Source organism: Macrotis lagotis, chromosome 6 (assembly GCF_037893015.1).
Source record: "Macrotis lagotis isolate mMagLag1 chromosome 6, bilby.v1.9.chrom.fasta, whole genome shotgun sequence".
NCBI classification, from domain to species: domain Eukaryota; kingdom Metazoa; phylum Chordata; class Mammalia; order Peramelemorphia; family Peramelidae; genus Macrotis; species Macrotis lagotis.
The window spans coordinates 186,403,917-186,429,455 of NC_133663.1; the positions used below are offsets into that span (position 1 = coordinate 186,403,917).

A 25,539-nucleotide genomic window follows, 5' to 3' on the forward strand; every position below is an offset into this window, starting at 1 on the left:
AAATATTGGAATCTGTGGAAACTAATGACTTCATGAAACACCATGAATCTGAAAATGTAAAATACCTCATTAGCAAAATGACCAACCCAGAATATAGATTCAGGAGAGGCAATTTAAGAATCATTGGACTTTCTGAAAACTTTGAGGAGATGAAAAACCTGGACTCCATACTTCAGGATATAGTGAAGAATTACTGTGATATCATGGAACCAGAAGGTAAAATAGTTATTGAAAGATTACATCAATCCCCTCCTGAAAGGGATCCCAAACACCAAGAAATATTGTGGCCAAACTCCAGAAATATCATATAAAGGAGAAAATCCTGCAAGTGGGCAGAAAGAAACAATTCAAATACCAAGGAGACACAGAAAGGATTACACAGGACCTGGCTGCATCAACATTAAGGGCTCTAAGGGTATGGTATATGATATTCCAAGTGCAAGGCAGCTTGGAATGTAACCAAGAATTCACTGTCTTGCAGAACATCTCTTCCAGGGGAAAAGATGGACATTTAACAAAACAGGAGACTTCCAACTTTTCCTGATGAAAAGATCAGAGTTAAATAAAAAATTTGTACTTCAAACTGGAGACTTGAGAGATACATGAAAAAGTAAAAAGGGGGAAAGAAAAAAAACTGTTATCCAATAAATGAAACTGGCTATATTCCCACTTGGAAGAAAGATTCTCATAATTCTTGAGAATTATAACTCTATTAGAGGGAACATACTTAGCCAGAAATAATGGACACTCATGACCTGTCTGTGATTCTGATAGAATGACTTAAAAAATAATATCTCCTTGAAAAGGGGCAGGAGAGTAAAGAGATGAGAGGATGGGGGAGATTGAATGAGAATAAAGGAATAAATTACATCACATGAAGAGGTGCAAAGGACTTATTTCAATAGAGGGGAAGAAGGGAGATGGTGAGAACAGCCTGAATCTTACTCTCCTCAGATTTGGCTCAAAGAGGGATTAATACACACACACACACACACACACACACACACACACACACACACACACACACACACACACAGAGTTGGGTTTAGAAACTTATCTTAACTTTTAAATATTAAGAGGGGAAAGGGGAAAGGGGGGGGGAAAGAGCAACTGACAGAAGGAAGGGAAGGAAGAAGGGGCAAAGGGAAAGGAGAAAGAAAGTGGAGGGGGTTGGATAAAGGGACAAATACTGAAGGAAGTGGTATTCAGAAGCAAAATACTAGGAAATAGGGATAGGGTAAAAAAAGGAAAAATATAAACAGAAGGAAGATGGCATGGAAGGCAATAAAGAGTTAATAATTTGAATGTGAATGGGATGAATTTTTCCATAAAATATAAGCAGATAGCAGAGTAATTTAAAAAAGCAGAATCCTACAATATACTGTTTACTAGCTCTTTTGAAGCAGAGAGATACATGCAGAGTAAAGGTAAAAGGTTGGAGCAGAATATATTATGCTTCAGCTAAAGTGAAAAAGGCAGGGTAGCAATCCTTATCTCAGACAAAGCAGCTGCAAAAATAGAACTCATTAAAAGAGATAAGGAAGGAAACTATATCCTCCTAAAAGGTACCATAGTCAATGAAGTAATTTCAATAATAAATTTTTATGCACCAAGTGGTATAACATCCAGATTCTTAGAGGAGAAGCTGAATGAGGTACAGCAAGACATAGATGGCAAAACTCTACTGGTGGAAGACCTCAACCTCCCTCTCTCAGAATTAGATAAATCTAATCACAAAATAAACAAGAAGGAAATTAAGGAGGTGAAAAGAATGTTAGAAAACCTAGACATGATAGACCTTTGGAGAAAATTGAGTTAGAAAGGAATACACGGGAGTGGCTAGGTGGTGTAGTGGATAAAGCACTGGCCTTGGAATTAGGAGTACCTGGGTTCAAATCTGGTCTCAGACACTTAATAATTACCTAGCTGTGTGGCCTTGGGCAAGCCACTTAACCTCGTTTGCCTTTGCAAAAACCTAAAAAAAGAGAAAGGAATACACCTTTTTTTTTTCCTGTAGTACATGGCATGTACACAAAAACTGACTATGTACTAGGGCACAAAAACCTCATAATCAAATGCAGAAAGACAGAAATAGTGAATACTTCCTTTTCAGACCATAATGCAGTAACAATCATGTGCAATAATAGGCCATGAAGAGAAAGATATAAAACTAATTGGAGACTAAATAACCTGATTTTAAAGAATGAATGGCTCAAACAATAAATTATAGATAGAATTAGTGATTTTATCCTAGGCAATGACAATAATGAGATAACATACCAAAACTTATGGGATACAGCCAAATCAGTTATTAGGGGATATATTATATCTCTAAATGTTTACATGAATAAAGTTTTCCTCACTTCAAGACCTAGTCTTCTATCCATTAAGTAAGAAGAAAAAACAAACAAAAAGACTTAACAATATATACAACATTTAGCCCTTCTGTCACCTACTTTTCTACTGGGGGGGCAGTTTATTTCTTTTTTTATTTTAAATTTATTTATTTAGTTTCACATTACTATAATAGACTTGATGTAAAAGTAAACATAATCCCACACCCCCCCCACAAAGATATAGAAACCACAAGAAAAATAAAGTGAGAGGGGAAAAAAGTGTACATCAATCTGTGTTCAGATACCATCAGCTCTGTCTCTGGAATGGATTGCATTCTTTGTCATAAGTCCATCCAAGAAATTTCTTCAGTATTTTCTCCCCACAGTTGCTACTGCTAATTGTATTTTCTTCCAACCTATTCCTCCCCTCTCCATTTTTTCTATTTTCTTTCACCTTGTTCCTCCTCAAAAGTGTGTTGTATCTGACTACCCTCTCCCATAATTTTCCTTCTCTTCTAACATCTACACTACACCTCTCCCATCCTTTTTCTCTCCTTTTGTCCTCTAGAATAAAATAGACTTCTATACCTTATTGATTGTGTATGTTATTTTCTCTCTGAGCCACTTCTGATGAGAATGAAGACTTACTCATTCCCCTTCACCTTCCCCCCTTCCTCTCCACTGAAAAAAAAAATTTTCTTGCCTCTCTTATGTGAAATATCTTAGCCTAAAAGAATTGGAAATCAAGTAAATGTCCTTCAATTGGGGAATGGCTTAGCAAACTGTGGTATATGTATGTCATGGAACACTATTGTTCTATTAGAAACCAGGAGAGTCAGGAATTCAGGGAAGCCTGGAGGGATTTGCATGAACTGATGCTAAGTGAGATGAGCAGAACCAGAAAAACATTGTACACGCTAACAGCAACATGGGAGTGATGATCAACTTTAATGGACTTCCTCATTCCATCAGTGCAACAATCAGGACAATTTGGGGCTCTCTGCTATGTAGAATACCATCTGTATCCAGAGAAAAAACTGTGGAATTTGAACAAAGACCAAGGACTATTACCTTTAATTTAGAAGAAAAAAAACTGATACCTTATTGTCTGATCTTGCTATCTCTTATACTTTATGTTTCTTCCTTAAGGATATGATTTCTCTCTCATAACATTCAATTTGGATCAATGTATGCCATGGAAACAATGTAAAGACTGGCAAATTGCCTTCTGTGGGGGATGGGGGAGTGAAATAAGATTATAATTCAAAAAAAAATCTTAGCCTATCCTACCTCTCCTTTCCCTTTCTGCCAGTACATTCCTTTTTTTGTCCATTGATTTAATCTTTATAATATATTATGCCTTCATATTCAGGTCCTTCCTGTGCCTTCTCTCTCTCTCTCTCTATATATATATATGCCTTCTAACTGTTCTAATAAATGAGAATGTATAATTGTATAATTAATGTATAATTAATATATGACTTTTACATATCTAATACATGACTTTTCATTCTTGTGGTGGTTCTACCTTTCTAATCTTATCTAATTTTTCTTTTCTTGGTCCATCCAAACTGGCATCTTGTTGGTCCTCACACATTAATTGTTCCATGCAACATCCCTCTTCTTTCTCTTCTGCCTGGAATGTCCTCCTTTTTCATCTCTTCCACTTTTTAGAATTGATGCCCCTAGCTTCTAGTGTCTCCCCACCAAATCACATTAGATCTTAAAATATATATCATCTATTCAAACTTTTGTCTTACTTGAGTCTTTCTCTATGGATTGTTTTTTTTTGACATCTTCATATCCTCTGTGTCTAGCACAGCACCTGTTCCACAGTAGTCAGTTAGTATATATTTGATTAGTTAATTGATTGATTACTTTTATTGATCCATCTAATGACATTTCCATTTTCATATTATCCCTAAAAGCTCTAAAAAGCATTTATTCCTGGTTTGGGAGGAAGCATATAATGATCTGAATCATCAGAGTGATGCTACCTATATATCTTGGTTTCCTGAGTGAGATTTATACCCTGGAAGTTAGCTAGTTAGCTAATTTCAAGCAAAACATTTTTCGCATGCCCCTCTAATACACAGCTGTATACGTACATACATATATGTGTATATGTATATGTATATGTATATGTATATGTATATGTATATGTATATATATATACATATATCTGTCTCTCTCTCTCTCTCTACACACACATACACACACACACAGACAAACACAGTTTAAAGGTTTAGAATATTAGTAGCTCAGTACAAGGAATTGCAGATGCATGTTGTGAGACAGTATAACAAGCCAGATTTATTGAGGTGAAAAATTCACAAAACAAAGGGATGACCAGGATGAATAGGCATAGGGCTAACATACTGTATGGAGGTAGGTGCTCCATTGGGGAAAATCTAGAGGGAAGAGAGCATATTCTCTCCCAAGACAAGTAAGTTTGGTGTGTTTTTATAGGGGCATTTATCTGGCACTGGTAGGACTAGGCATTGGGAGAAAGAAATGAGGAGATTGGTCCTATTTGGTATTAGTTGAAGGGATATAGTTGAAGGCTAGAGGGAAAGACTCCTGGTCAATTGGCATCTAGTTGATATTTGAACTTCCCTTGTGCAAGAAAGAAGCTTGGGACAATATTGCTGTTATTACTCTGAGGGTGTTGGGGCTGAAGGAGTGGAAGTGACTTAACGAGAGGGAGACTTGTAGCTAAGTGCTTCAAATATAACTGTAAATGCATTTGGGGTGACACATGAAAAGGGTAATGTTATCACTGAGCATTAATGCATAGGACCACTGAAAAAGTCTTTTTTGAATCTAATACATATTTGACAAATCTACTTTAGCTTTCCAGAATAATGTATTCCTCTTTTTTATATATTTCACCCTTCACTTTACCTTTGCACGGTCTTGTTTTTGAATAAGACTATCACATTTTTACTTGAAATAAGTAGGTTGGTATTTCACTGTAAGTTGCTCTAAGTGGCAATAGCCTTGTTTCCTAGTGCCTTTGAAAACATAATTTCAATTTTTATATTATGTAGCTATCACTAAAACTACCTTATGGTCATTCTTTACAAGGGAATGAAGTGATAAATTTTATTGTTGTTCTTATTGCTGCTGCTGTTGTTAATAACTTTTGATGCTCTTTGTTCAGAGTCATTTTTTCCTCCATTATCTGGAATGCACTTGAGAGGTTCTGTACCAATGTCTCTAAAAATTGAGGTTTCTTTATGACCTGATGATTTGAATGTCATCCCTTTCCAGATAACATTTGCTGCTGTTCAATCATTTCTGACTCTTCTTGATCTCATTTAGGGTTTTCTTGACAAAGATACTGCCATGATTTGCCATTTTCTTCTCCAACATATTTTACAAATGAGAAACTGAGGCAAACAGGGTAAAGTAACTTGCCCAGAGTTGTACAGTTTCCTAAATTTAGTCTTTGTATACTATCCACTGTACCACCTTGGCTGCCCTCAGTTCTAGACTCTCTCTGGTATCAATTAACAATAGTTCACATTTCTATCATACCTTAAGGCGTATAAAATGTCCTCAAAATAATTCTGTGAGTAAATGTAAGCATGTTGTACCCATTTCATGGATGAGGCAATGAAAACTGGAGCTTAGAGGCTGAGTGACTCACCAAAAATCATATGATGGGGGCAGCTAGGTGGCACAGTGGATAGAGCACCGGCCTTGGAGTCAGGAGTACCTGGGTTCGAATCTGACCTCAGACACTTAATAATTATCTAGCCATGTGGCCTTGGGCAAGCCACTTAATCCCATTGCCTTGAAAAATCTAAAAAAAAAGTCATATGATGCTAGGTTTGCAGTTTCAATCCAGGTCTCTTGATAAGTTCAGGGCTCTTTTCTCTATCCCATGCTGTTCATCTACTCCATACTATTCTATTCATTCTTTCATCAAATAGTTATTGAGTTTAATAATGCAAAGTAGCCAAGCTTCATCTCTTTATAGATAAGGGAACTGAGGCTCAGACAGGTAAAGTAACTTGTTCATCATCTTACAAGTAGCAAATTGTCAGATCTCCTGGATCTCAAGAAGGAAGGAAGGAAGGTGTGAGTGATGGATAGTGAAAGGGAGGGATAAAGAGTGAAAGAGGAAGGGAGAGATGGAAGAAGGGAGTCAGGAAGGAAGGAGGATAGGAATGGAGGAAGGGAGGAAAGAAAGGAGGAAGGAAGAAAAAAGGAAAGAAAAAGGAAAAGAAGAGAGCTAAAGAGGGTAGGGAGGAAGGAATAAATTTAAGAAAGGAAGAAGGAAAAAAGGGAAGGAGAGAAAAATGAAAGAGTAAGAAAGAGGAAGAAAAGAGGAAAAGAGAGGGAGGGATGGAAGATAAGAATGGTGGGAGGAAGGAAAGAAAAGAGGGAGAGAGGGGGAAAAGAGGGAGGAAGGAAAGAAATGAAGGCAGAAGGAAAGAAAGAAGGAAGGAAGGAAGAAAAAGAAGGAAAGAAAGAAAGGCAGGGAGGAAGGAAAAATAAAAGAAAGGAAGAAGGAAAGAAGGGAAGGAGAGAGAGGAGGGCGAGGGAGCAAGAAAGAAAAAAGAAAATGGAAAGGAAGGAATGAAGGAAGAAGGAAAAGAAATCAGTGAAAATGGAAGTAATAGAAGGAAGAAGAGAGGGGAGGAAGTTGGGAGAAAGGAAGGTAAGGGCTTGGATATAGAGAAGCTTAAAAGAGGGAAAAAAGAAGAGGGTTGAAAGAAGGGAATCAGAAAGGAAGGGAAGGAGGATGGGGAGAAAGAGGGAGAAAGATAAAAGAGGGGGAAAGGGAGGGATGGAAGAAGAAAAAAGAAAAAAGAGAAGTTGGAAAGAAGAATTAAAAGAAAGGAAGAAGGGAAGACAAAGGGAAAGGTAAGGGAGAGAGGAAGAAAATGAGGAAGGAGGAAAAAGAGGTAGGATGAAGGAAAAAGGAAAAAATGAGGTAGAGGGAAGAAAAAAACAAGTATTTATTATTTTTAGGGTATTGTACTAAAGTTCTCAGTCTGGTGCTTTTCCACAGCAAAGATTTTCTTCTTGACTGGTTAATTATGCAGAGGTTCAAATTTGTTAAGGGAAAGACTCTGCAATATGAATGAATGAATGAATGAACTAATTAATTAAAAAAACTATTTATCAAGCACATTATGTGCCAAAGACCACTATGGGATAGGGAGACAATTAAAAAGGGGAAAGGTAGCTTCTTTCCTCAAAGAACAATAGAGGTTGGAAACACATATAGGAGGTTTCTGAAGTCCAGGGAGGAATATTTTGATCTGGAAAGTTCTCGACCTGTGGAGATCAGAGTAACATATTCAAGCATATAAATTGATCTATTGTGGATAAAATGTCTTTAAATTAGTATAGATTTATATATCTAGTATATTGGTAAATAAATTCTTCCCATTCAAGCTAATGGGAAAAATCATAGGACAAGACCTAAAAGGGAATGCAGAGGTCATTGAATCCAGTCCCCTCATTTTACTTATGAAGAAACAAACATTAACAGCTTATGTGACTTCTCAGAAATTGTGCAGGTAGTAAATAGCAAAATCCACATTTGAATCCAGGTTCTCTGACTCCAAATTCAGTATTCTTTCTACCACATCAGGTGGAGGGTATCAATTTATTAATACACCATACTATCAGATGAAAAGGAGCTATTTGTTAAGGTGAAAAATTGGGGACTCTTCAGTTGGAAAGAAAGAAAACCAGAATTTTTCCTCACAGTCATATAGTGCTGAAGAACTTGAACCCAATATTTTCCTGACTGAGTCCAGTATTCTATTTTATCAGAAGTTCAAAAGATATTGATTAGTTTCAGATCTTGTCCTTGAAATCTTAGAGGGAGAAGCAAATAAGCAATGGGTAAAAGTTGTTGAGAGACACATTGAGTGAGTGGAATGGGTCACTTTGGAGCGGAAATTAGTTCTTCCTGCTTGGAGATCTTCAAGGAAATGAGTATTTGTCACACATTTTGCAGTAGAAATTTTCCTTTGGGTATAGCATTCAGGACCTGACTTGTCTTAGTTGTAGATCCTTGGTTTGAAACCAGGACCTAAACATCCCTTAACCTCAGTTTCCTGTTCTGTAAAATGAATGGATTGGATTAGATAACCTTTATAGTCTCTTTTAGCTCTAGATTTATGCCTTCTTTTCTTTCTTTTAAAAAATTTTCTTTTTTATTTTCATTCTGAACTTATTGAACTCCAAATAAAATGATTATTTTCCATATGCATAGTAGAATAGAAAAAAGATTGTACAAAAAGTTACAGTTCTTTAGTATATTCAGTTTTCTTTTTTGTTATTTAATAAGAATCAATATATAGCAATCAATATTAAAGCTATTCTGTTTCTGTGGCCTTCCTTCTAGACTTCTGTTCTTTTATCTCTATTAAAAAAAAGATGTTTATGATCTCTTTCCAGAAAATGACAAGCAACATAAGAGTGGTTTGGTCCTGGGTTCTGTAGATACATGCCATCCAGGCAAAAAGTACTTATATCTGAGTCTGTAAAAGATTCTAGATGAGCATTATTTTTGCTTTCCTATGTCACAACACAGGTGCACTTTGGTTCCAAGCAGAATGCAATAAAATTTATTTTCTAGGTTTTATGGCTTGTAATCTATTTTCCTTGCCGTTGCCATAGCAGCAGTAAGACTGATTCAGATGGTGGGAGATATTGGAAATCCTTCTGTGTTACGGATGAGTTAGTGATCACACTGTTGATATTTTTATTATATTATTGGGCTTGCTAGCTTATAAAAATGCAATGGGTTTTCTTTCTTGAACAATGAATCCAGGTGCTTTAAGTTAACAGTATTACAATATATACAAAATGCCTTTTTTAAAATAAGAAGTCTATTTCTTTTTTATCTGCTTTTATGAGAAGCTTATAAGTGAGGCAATATGATATGGAGAGAATTCTGGACTACAATCATTGCGTGGGCATTGATTAGAGATTGCTAAGAAAGAGAGAGTCGATTGGAAGATAAAAAGAGGACCCAGGACAGAACCCTTGACTACACTCATACATAGGTGGAAGAACATGGATGATAAGCCAGCAAATAAGAAAGAAGAATGCTTCTCCAGGCAAGAGAAGCAGGAGAAAGCATTATCACAAAAACTGAGGGAGATGAGAGTATCCTAGAGTTGGGGGGTGGCCAATAGTGTCAACTGCTATAGAGAGGGACTTAAATTCCAGACTGAGGAGTTTGAATTTTATTTGGAAGGCACAAAGGAGTCATTTAAGATTTTTGAGTCCTACAGTGGTAAAGTAGGGATAGGGTATATGTGACTTTGCAAAGCTGTTTTGGGAAGATTAATCTGGTAAAAGTGTTATCAATGTGTACCATTTATGGTGAGTGGTCTGGGATATCAAAGAAAAAGGGGCAGCCCACATGAGTGTGATTGTTAATAGATTTTACTGGCTTACTCATGAGGCTGGTCTTGGTTGGCAGAGGACAGAATGGTGGATCTCCATGTCAAGTCACATATTATATGATAATTAAAAAAAAAAGGGAAAGCATCCAGGATGACCATTGGTCACATGGGTAGTTACATGTAAATTTTAACATGGGAGTTGTTGCCAGGAACCTTGATGCCATGGGTCACATTCTCAGGCTCTTGTTCCCACTAAATAAGTTTATACAGAATAGATTGAAAGGAGCAGAAAAACCAGTTAGGAATCTATCATAATAGTTAAAGCATGAGATGACAAGGGCTTAAAATAGGATTTTGGCTATGAGGCTGGAAGGGAAAAAAGACATGCAAAGGATGTTTTTGAGGAAGAACTGAAAGATTTGAAAGATGTGATATTAGAGAGCAAAAAAAAGTGCAGAACCTAATATTTTGTCCTTCAGTTACTGGAAAAATACTTCATTTCTTTGACTTCCATGGATCTCATTAATATAACCACTCTTTTCAGGGGTGCAGATCACAACCTACTTATACATTTTCACCCCAAGCAATGCAATGATTGTCCAGGGCTTTCTGTAGGTCTTTTGATAGTGTATGGATAAAATGCTTGCTTATCAGTCTCATGACATGTTTAGTATAGTTCACCTAAACAACTTTCCATCTAAACAATTGTATGAATTTTCCATTCATAAAATCCTCTGTTTATATCTTTTATGCCACTTCTTGACTGAATACCATTTTGTGACTGATAATAGTAACAAAATTAGGAGGATTATTTAGTTTGAGGGGAAGATGATGTTTAGTTTTAGATCTGTGGAGATAGAGGTGAGGGTTTAGACGTCCAGTACAGGTAGGGAAGCCTGTTAGGGATCTCTCTGAATCTTGGGAGAAGGGCTAGCACTAGAGAGAGAGATTTCAGAGTCATCCATAGTGCTTTAAATATCATTTGTTGTTTGGTTGTTCTAGGTCATTTCTTATTTTTCTTCATGTCATTTTGGATCTTCTTGGCAAAGATACTGGAGAAGTTTGCCATTTCCTTCTCCAGATAATTTTATAGATGAGAAAACTGAGCTCAGCAAGGCTGTGACTTGCCCAGAGCCATGCAGATTTGACCTCTGAAAGATGAGTCTTTTTGAGTCCAGGACCAGCACTCTATGCATTGTACCACCTAAGAGAGGCAATTAAAAAATGTTGAATTGGTGTGAATTGATATGAAAGTGACAGTTGGAAGACATGGAAATTAATACAGTGGGGAACCCAGAGAAAGGGAAAAAAAAATAGACTGAAAACTGTAGCTTGAAGAATGTCCACATATTAGGGCAATTGAGGTAGAAATAGAGAAATCAGAGAAGAAGCAATTAGAAACTTATATTTGTGTATATATGTGTAGATAATAATTTGTGTGTGTATATATATACATATATACATATATATATGTAGATGATATAACATCATGAATGACCTAGAAAAAGGACAACTTTAAGTATGGATAACATGTTAAAAAGATCAAAGGGCTTAGATGCCTTCATCTAATCTCCTCTCTTCCCCAAAATATTTCTGTATACATTTGTCAATGACTTGGAGGAAGCAGAAGTTGTGGATTTGCATGACAATGTACTCTGTCCTTGACCCTTCCTATTTGGCATTTGTAAATGACTTAAGGAAGACATAAAAGGCATATGACCAAAACCCCCAAAACAACAATTGAGAGGGATGACTATTAATATTAATTTCAATTATCATCAACTGAAAGAATGAGGATTGAAATGGGATGATAAAAGCATCAATTTTGTCATATAGGTCAAGGGAAATAATGGAGGAAAGATAATATTAAGAAAAGAACAAAATTAGTACGTCATAGGACATTGGCAATGATAAGGACAGAGGATAGTGATTATAATGAGGTCATAGGAGGATAGTGGTAGACTTATAGTCTTAGAGAGTTGCCTAAAGCATTGAGAAATTAAGTGACTTGCCCACATTCTCATAGTGTTTTCTGAAGCAAGATTTGAACCTAGGTCTTCTTATCTTCTAGATTGGCCCTCTGTCTATTAAGCCACACTGTTTTTCATCTTAGAGGTCACAGGCTAAACAGAAAGTATGTATACATATGTATATATATGTACTTTTTATATATACTTTAATATATTAATTTCAGTAGACTGCTGGGAGTAAAAAGGAACTTATGGTAGCATGTATCATATTAGAAAAATTTGCCAGTGAATCTGAGGAAGATCAAGAGCTAGAATCAATCAATCTATAAATATTAAGCACCCACCAGGCATAGTGTAGGCTCTGAGAATACAAATATGAAAAAAGATAGTCTCTGCTCTCAAAGAGCTTACAATCTAATGGAGAAAGACAGTACATAAAAGGAAGATGTAATGGGAAGGGGACTGGAAGGAAGGAGATGAATAGTCATAATGGAGAAATCAGTCAGAGAAGACCCAAAGTAATGCAGCCAGATGAGAAATGAGGAGACATCAAGGTCAAAAACAGGATTTTTTTTAGACTCAGACAATCGATGAACATTTAGAAGAAAAGGAACCACTGGAGAGAGAGGAAAGGGTTGTGATTCTAAACAGCGAAGATATACTTGAATAATGGATGGGTCAGTTGTAGAGGTTCTGAGAGGAAATAGAAAGGTACAAGTGGAAGATAGGAAAAAAGGATGAGTTGGTCTTCCTCTGACAGGAAGAAATAGAGGAGGGCTATGTGTACAGATGTCTTTTGAAGAGGAGATATCAATAATGATGCTCATACTATATGGTTTTAATTGTTTCAGAAAGTAGGAAAAAATAAGATCATCAACTGAGAATTGGGCATAATAAGGGGGAGGGCAGGAGTTTAAGGGAGAATTATTGGAACAGTATCTACAGGGAACTTAATAAATAAGGTATGAAGTCAGGCATTAACAAAATCTCTTATTATCTGTCATGATACAGTCAAATACATGGTATAGTTAAATGGATTCATGGATGATTGAACAACAATATCCAAAGAGAGCTTGTTAATAATAGATTGATGATGACAAATTAGAAATTGGTAGATTGACATGACAATGTACTCTGTCCTTGGCCTTTCCTCTTTGGCATTTGCCAATGACATGGAGGAAGATAGGGAAGGCATATGACCAAAGCCCTCAAAACAAACTGTGAGGGATGACATAATGGAATTAAAATAATGATTGAAATCCTGCTCAACAAGATGAAATTTGTTAAGGAAAAGTGTAGATTATTGCCCTTGGATTTAAAAAAGCAACAATAGAAAAAGTTCAGATTGGAGGCTATTGACAGCAAAGCATAGCATACAGTGAGCAATTCCTGTGATCATGAAACATATTCTTTAACTCAATGACAAACTCAGTAGGATTCCTGGCATTTCATTGGTTTAGGGAATTCCTGGTAAGGATACGTGGCATCTAAATCTTACAGTATTATCTGGAGTAGTGAGCGGTTAAGTCTAAAACAGGTTTTTAAAATCATTTTTTCAATCATGTCCAACTCTTCATTACAAACCTCATTTGGGGATTTCTTGGCAAAGATACTGGAGTGATTTTCCATTTCCTTCTCCAGCTCTTTTTACAGCTGAAGAAACTGAGACAAACAAAGTTTAGTGACTTGCCCAGGTTCACAGAGCTAGTAAGTGTTTGAGGTCAGATTTGATCCCAGGAAAATGAGTCTTCCTGATTCCAGACCCAGTGCTTTATCCACTATGCAACAGGTACAATTGGAGGAAGGACCTAAGCCAATGTCTTCTTGACTACATGGCTAGTCCTTTAATATGTCACACTGCCTCTCAATGCTATCTTAGTCTACAGTAAGTGACATATACTATCTAAAACATATATATATGTATGTATATATACATATACATATACATGTATATATACATATATGTATGTATATATCATGGTACTTTACATTAATCAGCCAGCAACAATAGTAATGGGTTTACTTTTGGTTATCACAGTTTGAGTTTGATAGTAGCAAACTGCAGATCTTCCAGAGGAGGACAAACAGGATGATGAAAGTCTAGAATACTTGTGATATGTGGAAAAATTAAAAAAATCTAGAAATACAAAGTCTGGTGAAAACTATAATATGTTATGTTAATGTATTGAACAGTTATATGGAAAAAGGATTAGACTTTGCTTGTTCAAGAGGTAAGAACTAGGATCAGGGAATGGGTCAATGTTGCTTGGAGGTAAATTAAGGCTCAATATAAGGAAAATGTTTTTAATGATTAGAGTTGTTTAAAAACTAAACTATCAGCCTCCAATTTAGTGAATTTCCTGTAGATATACCACTTTAACAAAGTATTTGACAAAGTACCTCATGTTATCTTTGTAGCTAAGAAAAGAAATTTAATTAAGGTATAGTTAGATGTATTCAAAACCATTTGGATGAGTAGATTTAAAGATTCCTTAATGGACCAGTGTCAGTCTGGAAGGAGGTGTCCAGTGAGAAGGGCTTCATGATTATTATACATCACATGCTGTTCAATATTTGTTATCAACAACATGAATGATAGGATGTGCAGTATCTTATGAAATCCACAAATGAAACAAAACTGGAAAGAGTAGAGTTGAGGGAAGTATATTCCTGGTATATAAGAATGTGAGTTGCTTATGGACTAACCCTATTAATTGTTGCCTTTGATGCTTTGTCCTTCGATCTGGAAGTAGACCATGAAATGAGGCAGTTGATGCCATGACATAAAAGTGAGTTGGATCTAAGTGAGAGAGTGCTATGCAAAGTCACCAGCCTCACATTCTCCTCCAGAACCATCTAGGTACAGTAGCCTTTATATGCCTACATAGTGTGCGACACATAGTAGGTATTTCATAAATGTGTGTTAGTTTAGGTTGGAAAGAGTTATTCTCATTCTTTGCTCACTCCCTCTTACTTCTTGTGTTTTTGAATTTGATTTCCATTTCAACTCTTCCAAAATTGTTTGCTCAGAGGTTACTAATGGCACACACACACACACACACACACACACACACACACACACATATCACTAAATCCAAGACTGATTTTCATTCCTCATCACACGTGACTCCTCTTCAATAATTAATACTGTTAATCAAGCCCTATTGGTGTTCTTTTCTCTCTTGGCTTCTGATACAAAACTCACTTCTGGTTCTTTTGTGTTGCTATTATTTCTTTGTCTCCACTGAAGTTTCTTCTTTCTGACCTCTTAATTTTAGTATTTCTCCAAGATTCTGGGTCTTGTACTTGTTCTTTTCTTCTGTCCTTTGGAAGCATTATTATCTCTTAAGATTTCCACTCATCATCTTCATACAATTGTCTCTCAAATCTAGATTTCTTGTTGACCCCTCTCTCAGGGTTCATATACATATATGCACACACATTCCAACTGCATGTTTTCTGTCTTTACCTAGATGTCTCTTTGATACCTCATACTTAAGCCAAAATATCATCTTCTCCCTCAAAATCTTTACCTCTTCCTCAATTTTTGAATTTTCATTGATAGTGATATCAACTTGCTAAAAAGTATTAAGATCTCAAAGTCATTTTTGAGGAACTTCTGGGTCATGTGAGCAACAATATGGTGGACTGGACATTTTCTCTGATTGCCACAACTTCTCAAACCCTTTCAAAAATTATAGCCAAAGATAAAACTACTTTAGCTGATTCTAGGACACCCAGAATTCAAAAGGTTACAAAAAAATCAAAATTCAGATTCAAGAATTGAAACTTGCTTACCCCAAGGCTACTTACTTAGAGTCCTCTTCCCCCTCCTATGCTCTTGGCAGTAAGACCACCTAGCAGAGTCAAGGATAGAGCCCAGGTTCAAATCAAAATCCATCCCTGAACCCCATTCCTCCCCTCCCTTGTTCCTTGTTTATAGACAACTTGATCCCAAGCTGTGGAAGTTTGTTAAGGCCTTGACAGCTTGGCTATAGCCCTTTAGGAGCAAAATTCTGCCAGGGGCTAAAATCAGGAAGCAGTACTGCAAAGCTTTGAACTGCTGGTGCTAGGGAAAACAGACTCTAAAACTATTAGTGCTGGGGCCAGAGAAATAAGGATCAAAGGGGCAGAATACTGTATATGTGGGGAGCTGTGCAGCACTCCACCAAGCCTGAGGGAAAGAGCATGCTCCCAACTAAGCCCAGTTCCAACACCCTAAAAGTCAGTTGAGGCAGAGGCCTAAATTGGTGAATAGAGCCAATTGCCCAGTGTGGGAGGAAGCTGAGACTTCTTTGAGATCCAACCCCAAGGAAACCAGAATCAGAGGAGAGGATGTCAAGAAATAAATGACGAAGAAAATAAAGGGGAAAAATTCTGAAACTTATCAAAAATTTCAGGAAGAAAAATATTCTAAAATCTTGAATATAACTAGATAATAGGAAAAGAGAAGGAAATATGACCTCTAGTTCAGGCATTTATGAATAAATACTAAAAGAAATAAGGAAAATTATCCAACAGTTGATAAGACATTGGGCTCTACAGAAATTGAAAAGAACATGAACCACAACATGTTCCTGAGTGACTGAAAAAAGAAATGAGAATTTTGAGTGCTGAATTTGTCCTGTACATCACTTTTAGATGCTTCAGCATAAAGGAGAAAGTAATATTATTTCTTGACAACAAAGATTCTTTTTTCCCCCTTTTCTTTTTAATATTTTATTTTTCCAATTACATGTTATAAAAGTTTTTCAATATTCATCCACATGAATATGCATATTTTTAAGTTACAAAATTTCCTTCCACCCTCCATTCCTACCCCCCCTCCCCTTCAGCTGTGAACGGTCTGGTGAATATGGTATATACATATTTGTATTTAACATGTTTAAAGATTAGTCATTTTCAGTATGAGGAATTAGGAATAAGGGAAAAGAAAGATAACCATGAGATAGGAAAGAAAAACATGAGAGAAATTTAAAAAAATTGAATGTAATATTCATTCAGATTCTGTAGGGGTTTTTTTTCTTCCTCTGGATATGGATAGCATTGTCCATAGCCAGTCTCCCAGAGTTGTCTTAGCTCTCTGAATTGCTGAGTACAGCTGCATACATCAATATTGACCAACTCATCATGGACAAGAAAGGTCTTTTAAGGAAACTATATCTTTTGCCATATCAGCAACTTTCTTTAAAATACTAGAAAGCGTGGGTTTTATTCCTGTTTCTGAGAACTAAGTCAATGATTTTTCTCCTTGGAGGCCCATCTAGCAAAAGTCTAAGAAATCCTTCTTCACAGATGAAGTTCCCATAGGCACTAAAATTACATGAAGTTCTTTGTCATATCAAGCTTATACATTAAATTATATTTAAACTTGCATTGACCATTCAATAAAGATGAGAACTAAATTAATACTATACATAGTTTTTAATATTAGAAATATTTGTTGTATTTTACCATGTCATTCAATTTCCCCCCATCAAAAACTATGTTTTTCTCCCTGTTTCTCAATTTCTAATTGTTTACTACTCTGAATACTATGAATTACTATGAGAAAATGCTATTAAGATATTTTTCTTTAAAACTTTTACATTAAGGGGCAGCTGGGTGGTTCAGTGGATAGAGCACCGGCCCTGGAGTCAGGAGTACCTGGGTTCAAATCCGGCCTCAGACACTTAATAATTGCCTAGCTGTGTAGCCTTGGGCAAGCCACTTAACCCCATTGCCTTGCAAAAAGCTAAAAAAAAAATCAAAAAACTTTTACAGTAGCAAAATAAAAAGAGAATAATTTAAAAAAAAAAGCAGACTATATAACTTGATCTGCAATGGCAAACTCCAAAGAAACAAAAGAAGCAACAATAGACTGGGAAAGTAAATACACAAAACTGAAGAGAAACAAAAATCCCCAGTAACATTAAATAAAAATATATCCACTATGTAAGCAAAACAGACTGCTTCAGTGCTTTAAGAAATAGTAGAAATAAGGGGTGTCTAGGTGGTTCAGTGGATAAAGCACCGGCCCTGGAGTCAGGAGTACCTGGGTTCAAATCCGGCCTCAGACACTTAATAATTGCCTAGCTGTGTGGCCTTGGGCAAGCCACTTAACCCCATTGCCTTGCAAAAAACTAAAAAAAATAAAAAAACTTTTACAGTAGCAAAATAAAAATAGATTAATGTTAAAAAAAAAAGAGCAGACTATGTAACTTGATCTGCAATGGCAAACTCTCCAAAGAAACAAAAGAGGGAACAATAGACTGGGAAAGTAAATACACAAAACTTAAGAGAAGCAAAAAAATCCAGTAACATTAAATAAAAACATATCCACTATGTAAGCAAAACATACTGAACCTGAAGCTAGGATGAGCAGAGACAACCTAAGGAGGATAAATCTCCCAGAAGCAGTAAAACAACCACCAAAAAACAACACCATGATGAAGGAAATCACAGAAGAGAACTGCCCATAACTTCTAAACATAGGAAATACAATTCCAATTGTAAGAATTACAGATCACTGCCAGAAAACAAAACAAAACAAAACAAAATACTTAGCACAACATATTCCATGACCACAATCATTAACACCATGGTTTAACACAGTAGTTAAATTTAACAATTTAATTAAGAAACAAGTTCTGCAGGTCATTAGGAGAAAGACCTTAATAATGCAAGACTATTCACCACTCACTAGAAAATGGAATAATGGAATAATGGGCACAGAATACAGCCTAGAGTTACCTGTCTGAATTTAACCATACAGGACAGAAGATGGACATTCAATAATAAAAAGTTGGAAGCATTTTGAGTAAGAAAATCAGATTTGCTTCTTGGAGATTGGTAGACATTGATAAAGATCAGGAGAATATGATATAGTTGGAAGGCATGAAATTCCATTGAGCTTAGATTGTGAAAAAAGTAGTTGGAGGTGTTTGCCTACTTTTTCATTGTTAACTTAAAAGGGGCTAAAGGAATGAGAAGAGTTATGGCTAGTAATGGAGAGGGTTATTAGAGATGAAGCATCATCAGTTAATTTGAGGAGTGAAAGAGAAAAAGAAAAATTTCTCTTCTTAGATTAAAGATTGACATCATGGGGTGGGCAAAAGGTAAAAAAAGCAAGGTCATCCAGGATATTTAAGGTAGCGTGGAAATGACCAATTTAGGAATCCAGGTTGGAGCCAGGAAATCTCATACAGTCAGCAGATGAATGGACTGTGTGACTTGGGACAATCAAACTTTTATAGGAATTAAAGGTGGAAGAGACTTTATAGAGCATCTGATCTATACCTTCATTTTTATAGATGAGGTGGTTGGAAACAAGTGCACATATAAATAAATGCAAAATGTATGCATATAATATTAATGAGAAAGAAAGCTCTAGCAAATGAGTATGAGAGTAAAGAGTCATGTGTAATAACTGTCACGTAAGCTGAGCCTTGGAAGAAGCTAGGAATTCTAAAAGGGTGAATATATTCACAAAATGAGAAATCCAAGGAATCATGGAGAGATAAGGTGGAATATTAAGAGGGAACAGCAAATAGAACATTTTTGTTCAAATCTAAAATTCATGAAAGAAAATGATGTGCAAAGAGGTAGCCTAGAGTCATTTTGTGAAAGTCTTTAGATCTTTTACTGAAAGTTTTCATTTCATTTTATTTTTTTTAGGTTTTTTGCAAGGCAAATGGGGTTAAATGGCTTGCCCAATGCCACACAGCTAGGTAATTATTAAGTGTCTGAGGTCAGATTTGAACTCAGATACTCTTGACTTCAGGGCTGGTGCTCTATCCACTGTGCACCTATCTGCCCCTGCATTTTATTCTAATAGCTATAGGAAGTCACTCTTGTTTCTTTAGCAACTCTCTAGAAGATGCTTTGGGAAAGAGAGAGAATGGATTTAAGAACAGTTAGGAGACTATCACAGTAGTTTGAAATGAAAACCGTATCATTTTTCTACCAGAAATAAAGAAGGCCTGAACTAGAATGGACTAGAAGAACAGAGAGAAGGGAATGAATGTAATAAAGATTAAAAAATTGGAATCAATAGAATTTCCTAAGTAGTTGGACATAGAAAGATATACAAATGGAGGAAGCAAAGATGAGACCAATGCTGCAAATGTGTGGAAACTGGATGAATAATAGTCTCACTAACATACTAAAGTCAGAAGGAGAGGCAGTATTAGGAAATATCTCTGTTACATTATATTGTATTATTAGTAATTTGAAATTATCTTTCTTTTTAAATATATTTTAAAAATTTTGAGTTTTATAATTCCCCCCCAATTTTGCTTCCCTCCCCCACCCTACCCCCAGAAGGCAGTCTGTTAGTCTTTACATTGTTTCCATAGTATACATTGATCTAAGTTGAATGTGTTGAGAGAGAAATCATATTCTTAAGGAAGAAACATATAGTATAAGATATAGCAGAATTACAAAATAAGACATTTTTTAAAATTAAAAGTAATAGTCCTTGGTCTTTGTTCAAACTCCACAATTCTTTCTCAGGATACAGATGGCATTCTCTGTTACAGATACCCCAAAATTGTGCCTGATTGTTGCCCTGTTGGTATGAGCAAGTCCATTAAGTTTGATCATTATTCCCATGTTGCTGTTAGGGTATCTTCTGGTTCTGCTCATCTTGCTCAGCATCAGTTCAGGCAAATCCTTTCAGGCTTCCCTGAATTCCCATCCCTCCTGGGTTCTATTGGAACAATAGTGTTTCATCACACACATATACCACAGTTTGTTTAAACCATTCCCCAATTGATGGATATTCCCTCAGTTTCCATTTCTTTGCCACCGCAAACAGAGGTGCTATGAATATTTTTGTACAAGTGATGTTTTTTACCCTTTTAACCCTTTTTTACCCTTTTACCCTTTTTCATAATCTATTCAGGGTATAGACCCAGTAGTGATATTGCTGGATCAAAGGATATGCACATTTTTGTTGCCCTTTGGGTGTAATTCCAAATTGCTCTCCAGAAAGGTTGGATGAGTTCATAGCTCCACCAACAATGTATTAGTCTCCCAGATTTCCCACATCCCTTCCAACATTGATCATTGTCCTTTCTGATTTGAAACTATCTTTCAAAAAGTTCTTTAAATATTTTTATTGAAATATTTTGCTTTTATATCACTTTCGTTTTTTTTTTAGGTTTTTGCAAGGCAAATAGGGTTAAGTGGCTTGCCCAAGGCCACACAGCTAGGTAATTATTAAGTGTCTGAGACCAGATTTGAACCCAGGTACTCCTGACTCCAAGGCTGGTGCGTTGCCACCTAGCCGCCCCTATATCACTTTCCATTTCAAATACATACCTTTTCCCTCACTTATTCAGAGCATCATTCTTTGTAATAAATAGAGGGAAAGGAGGTGGGGGCAGGGGAAGAGAGCAAGAGAAAGAGAGAGCAAGAGAGCGCAAAATTAACCAACATATCACCATGTCTAAGACTATATATATGCCTATTCCCCAAATCCTGCAAAGAAGGAAGGGAGGTGCAAATTCTCCTCTCCAGGGTTAAGTTTTATCATTACAATTATACAGGGTTCAGTTTTTTTTGGGTGAGGTGGGGAGCTAATGGACTGGGGGCATTATTTTTTCTATTTTTATTGTTGGAAACATCATATATATATTGTTATTTCTTTCTATCCATACATCTCCTCCTGCTTCCCTTTATATTCATCCTCACTTATAGCATGATAACTTTCCAATGAAATATTATTCATGTACAATCATGTAACACAATTTGTTTAGCCCTTCCCCCATTATTTTCAGTTCTTTGCTACTATATAAATAAATGCTATAAATATTTTGGGGCCTTTCTATTTTTTGCCATCTTAGGGAATGTACAGAGCCATAGATCTCTGGATCAAAGTTTTGGACATTTTAGTAGGATAGTTTGCAATTTTTATAAAGAGCTGTTTGTTCATATGTTTGACTATTTATCTGTTGGTAGATGACTCATGGACTTATACCTAATTTCAATATCCAGGATATTGTCATAGAGATTCAGTGCAATTTTCCTAATCAATAACTTTTAATCCTAGCTCTGTTGATTTTCAAAATTTGTGCTTTTCAATCATGCAACCAAAGCTATCTTTTTTTCTTTTGTGAATTCCTTTATCCCTTGTTTGGATATGAATTCTTTCCTTACCCAAAGTTGTAAAAAACATCTTTATCTATTTTCTCCAGGGTTTTATTTTAATGGTGTGACTTTTCATATTTAGGTCAGTTATCTATTAGGAACTTATTGTGGTATAAGATGTGAGGTGTCATTTAAATCCTATCTTTTGTCAAACTGCTTTCTAGTTTTCATAGCAGTTTTCATCAGATAAGGAGGATTCCTTTCCCCAAACTGGTTATATTTTCATAGCCTCTTCATTTTTAGGAGATAGCAAGCATCCCAGAATTGTTAGCTGGTTTCCCAAATATAAGTCATAAGTAGAGATCCCCAATTTGAACTGGATTCTTTTGACTTATCTGACTCATCCAGTGCTCATTCCATTAACAAGATTTTTCATCTCATGACTATGAACATATATGCTATTGTTGTTGAGTATTTTGTTTTTTAAAAATTTTATTTATTTAAGGCAATGGGGTTAAGTGACTTACCCAACGTCATACAGCTAGGCAATTATTAAGTGTCTGGGGTCAAATTTGATTTCAGGTCCTCCTGACTCCAGGGTCAATGTTCTATTCACTGTGCCACCTAGCTACCCTTGTTGAGTATTTTCAATTCCAATTTTTTTTTTTTTGGCAAAGATACTGGAGTGATTTGCCATTCCCTTTTCCAGTTCAAATTATAGATGAGGCAACTGGCAAACAGGGTTAAATGTCTCCTTTTTTTTTTTTTTTTTTAGATTTTTCAAGGCAAATGGGGTTAAGTAGCTTGCCCAAGGCCACACAGCTAGGTAATTATTAAGTATCTGAGGTCAGATTTGAACTCAGGTACTCCTGACTCCAAGGCCAGTGCTTTATCCACTGCGCCACCTAGCTGCCCCAAATGACTTCTTTAGGATCACACAGCTCATAAGTATCTGAGGCTAAATTTGAAGTCAAGAATTTGTGTCTTCCTGACTTCAGTCCCAGCTCTGTATCCATTGGGTCACCTAGCTAAGTGGGTACAACAAGCAAAATTTCAGTTTATAAAAATATTTCCAGTAACACCCCTAAATTCTACTTCTAACATTTTATCTATAGTTCGGAAGTCCTGCACAAAGGATTATACTTAAAATCATGGAGTTAGCATTGAAATTAAATATCTGAGGTATCTGATAAAGCATTTTATATCATTTGTGTCAGACTCAAATAGATACCTTTAGCCTGTATATTCACTTAGTTTCAAAAAATGATATTATTTATGTTTTATTATATATTTATTTTGCTAAATGTTTCCCAATTACAATTTAATCTAGTTCAGGCAATACTGGGGAGTATTGTGGGCTGTGCGTATTAGATCTCTGCTTTACAAAATGTGAAATTCCATTATATTTCTCTACCAGAAACCAAGATAAGTAAAGAAAAAAGTTGTAATTGTGTGTGTGTGTGTGTGTGTGTATTTGTGTGTACTATACAGACTCATATGTAATTATGTCATTTATGTTAGGAGGGAAAATTTTCTCTAGTTTGAGAAATTTATATTTAAAAGATTTCGTTATTACTCTAAAAAAACACATGTCCACCCCACCTTTTCTTTTCCTCTTGTAGTTGGTAGCTGCCATAGTATTTATCAGCTTTGGTGTGGTGGCCGCATTCTGCTGTGCAATCGTTGATGGAGTTTTTGCAGCCCGACACATAGTGAGTACTATCTTAATGATCCCTTTTTCCCATCTTCCTTCTATTCCTAAATGTTTTTTACAGGTAAAAATAATGAGTTCCACGGTGACACAGCTCAGAATCTTTCAATATTTGATTCTTACCACCCTTCTTTTGTGCTCATGAGAGACAGCTAGTTGACAAGAGTGGATGCTTGGAGTCAGGAAGACCTGGGTTCAAACTTAGCCTCAGATATGCTGACTGAGTGATGCAGGACAAGCCACTTAACCTCCGTTTGCTTCATTTTCTTCAACTATAAAGTAGGAATAATAGCACTTAGAGGATCAATAATGAGGATCAAATGAAATATTCGTAAAGTCCTTAGTGCCATGGAGACACACAAGTGTAGACATATTTAATGTTTGTTTCCTTCCCCCTGCCCCTTCTCCATCCTGCTAAAGAAATTCTTTGTTGGCTAACAATAGTGAGAGTTCCAGTGGATGAAGGCCAGGAGGAAACCCTTCTCTGCCAAGCACTTGTAATTAGTGCCAGCAATAGCCTGAGTTTCTAAGGAAAAAATGAGAGGAGGATAGGGCAAGATTTTCCATAGCTAATGGCTTCTTAGGTCAGAATGTTGACAATATTATTTCAGCACCTCTCCTACTCAGGCACGAGGAGACATCATGTAATGGAATGATCATTAGGCATGGAGTTGGAAGATTTGGATTTGAATCATGGGTTTACCACTTATGGTTAATTTGGGTAGATCACTTCATTTTAACCTCTCTAGGCCTCTTCTTATCTATAAAATAAGGTAATTGATTCTAAATCATGTGATAGAGCCTTGAGATTTAACCTTGATCTAAAGTCACAAAGTCAAGAAAAGAATAATCATCTAGTACATTTAGGGCAGTGTGCATATCATCTGGACACCAATTATTGATTTTTTCAAAATTTTGAAATATCTAGCTTGGCTTTTAAAGATAGCTCATACATCTAAGCTGTGTGGCCTTGGGCAAGCCACTTAACCCCATTTGCCTTGCAAAAAAAACCCTAAAAATAAAAGATAGCTCATACTCTCTAGGTAATCATAATTTTCTTTAATTTCCAATGTGCTATTCATAGCAGGATCAGGACAGATTTAAGAGATTATCAGTTAAAAGCAAGAATCTTTGACTTTCCAATCTCTTAAGATCATATTATTTTCAAATAAGGAAGCAAGCTCAGGGAGAAGTAATTTGGTCACAAAGATCATTTAATAGACTTGAATATTTAAAAAAATCATAGAATAATAAAGAAGATTATATATGCCACTGTGAACTTTGTACATGAAACTAGTTTTCTCTATTTTCAAAAATAGAATTGTGTCCCTCTTCTATGATAGAAGAGGCATTAGACCTTTGTTATTAGTTCAGAGAACTCTCAGATGATAAGAGTACATCTATCAGTGCAGGCAGGGATCTTCTCTGAAATTTATAGCCTTAAAGATTGGTCTGGGTCCATTGAAAGGAACTTGGTCAAGTTCCTACAGCCAGCATAAGTCAGAAATGGCTTCTTAATACAAGTTTTTCTTTTATGAGAAAAGTATTTTTTCAAATTTTATTTATTTTTTAATTAAAGATATTATTTATTTTGTTTTACAATTATTCCCCCAATCTTACGTCCCTCCTCCACCCCCACTGAAAGCAATTTGTCAGTCTTCACATTGTTTCCATGTTGTACTTTGATCCAAATTGAGTGTGATGAGAGAGATATCATATCCTTAAGGAAGAAACATAAAGTATAAGAGATAGCAAAATTAGACAATAAGATACTAGGTTTTTTTCCCCTAAATTAAAGGAATAGTCCTTGAACTTTGTTCAGACTCCACAGTTCTTTCTCTGGATATAGATGGTATTCTCCATTGCAGACAGCCCAAAATTGTCCCTGATTGTTGCCCTGATGGAACGAGCGAGTCCTTCAAGATTGATCATCACTCCCATGTTTCTGTTAGGGTGTACAGTGTTTTTCTGGTTCTGTTCATCTCACTCAGCATCAGTTCATGCAAATCCCTCCAGGCTTCCCTGACATCCCGCCCTTCCTGGTTTCTAATAGAACAATAGTGGTCCAT

At 36.0% G+C, this 25,539-nt stretch overlaps 1 protein-coding gene across 2 annotated transcripts in view; it reads left to right on the forward strand.

Annotated features, from left to right (window-relative positions):
• Positions 1-25,539, forward strand: part of TMEM255B (transmembrane protein 255B) — a 161,519-nt gene that overhangs the window by 26,324 nt on the left and 109,656 nt on the right. For both annotated transcript variants that reach the window (XM_074192114.1, XM_074192113.1), the window contains exon 4: positions 23,382-23,471. In XM_074192114.1, the coding sequence (XP_074048215.1) occupies positions 23,382-23,471 (90 nt within the window). The remainder of the gene's footprint in view (positions 1-23,381; positions 23,472-25,539) is intronic.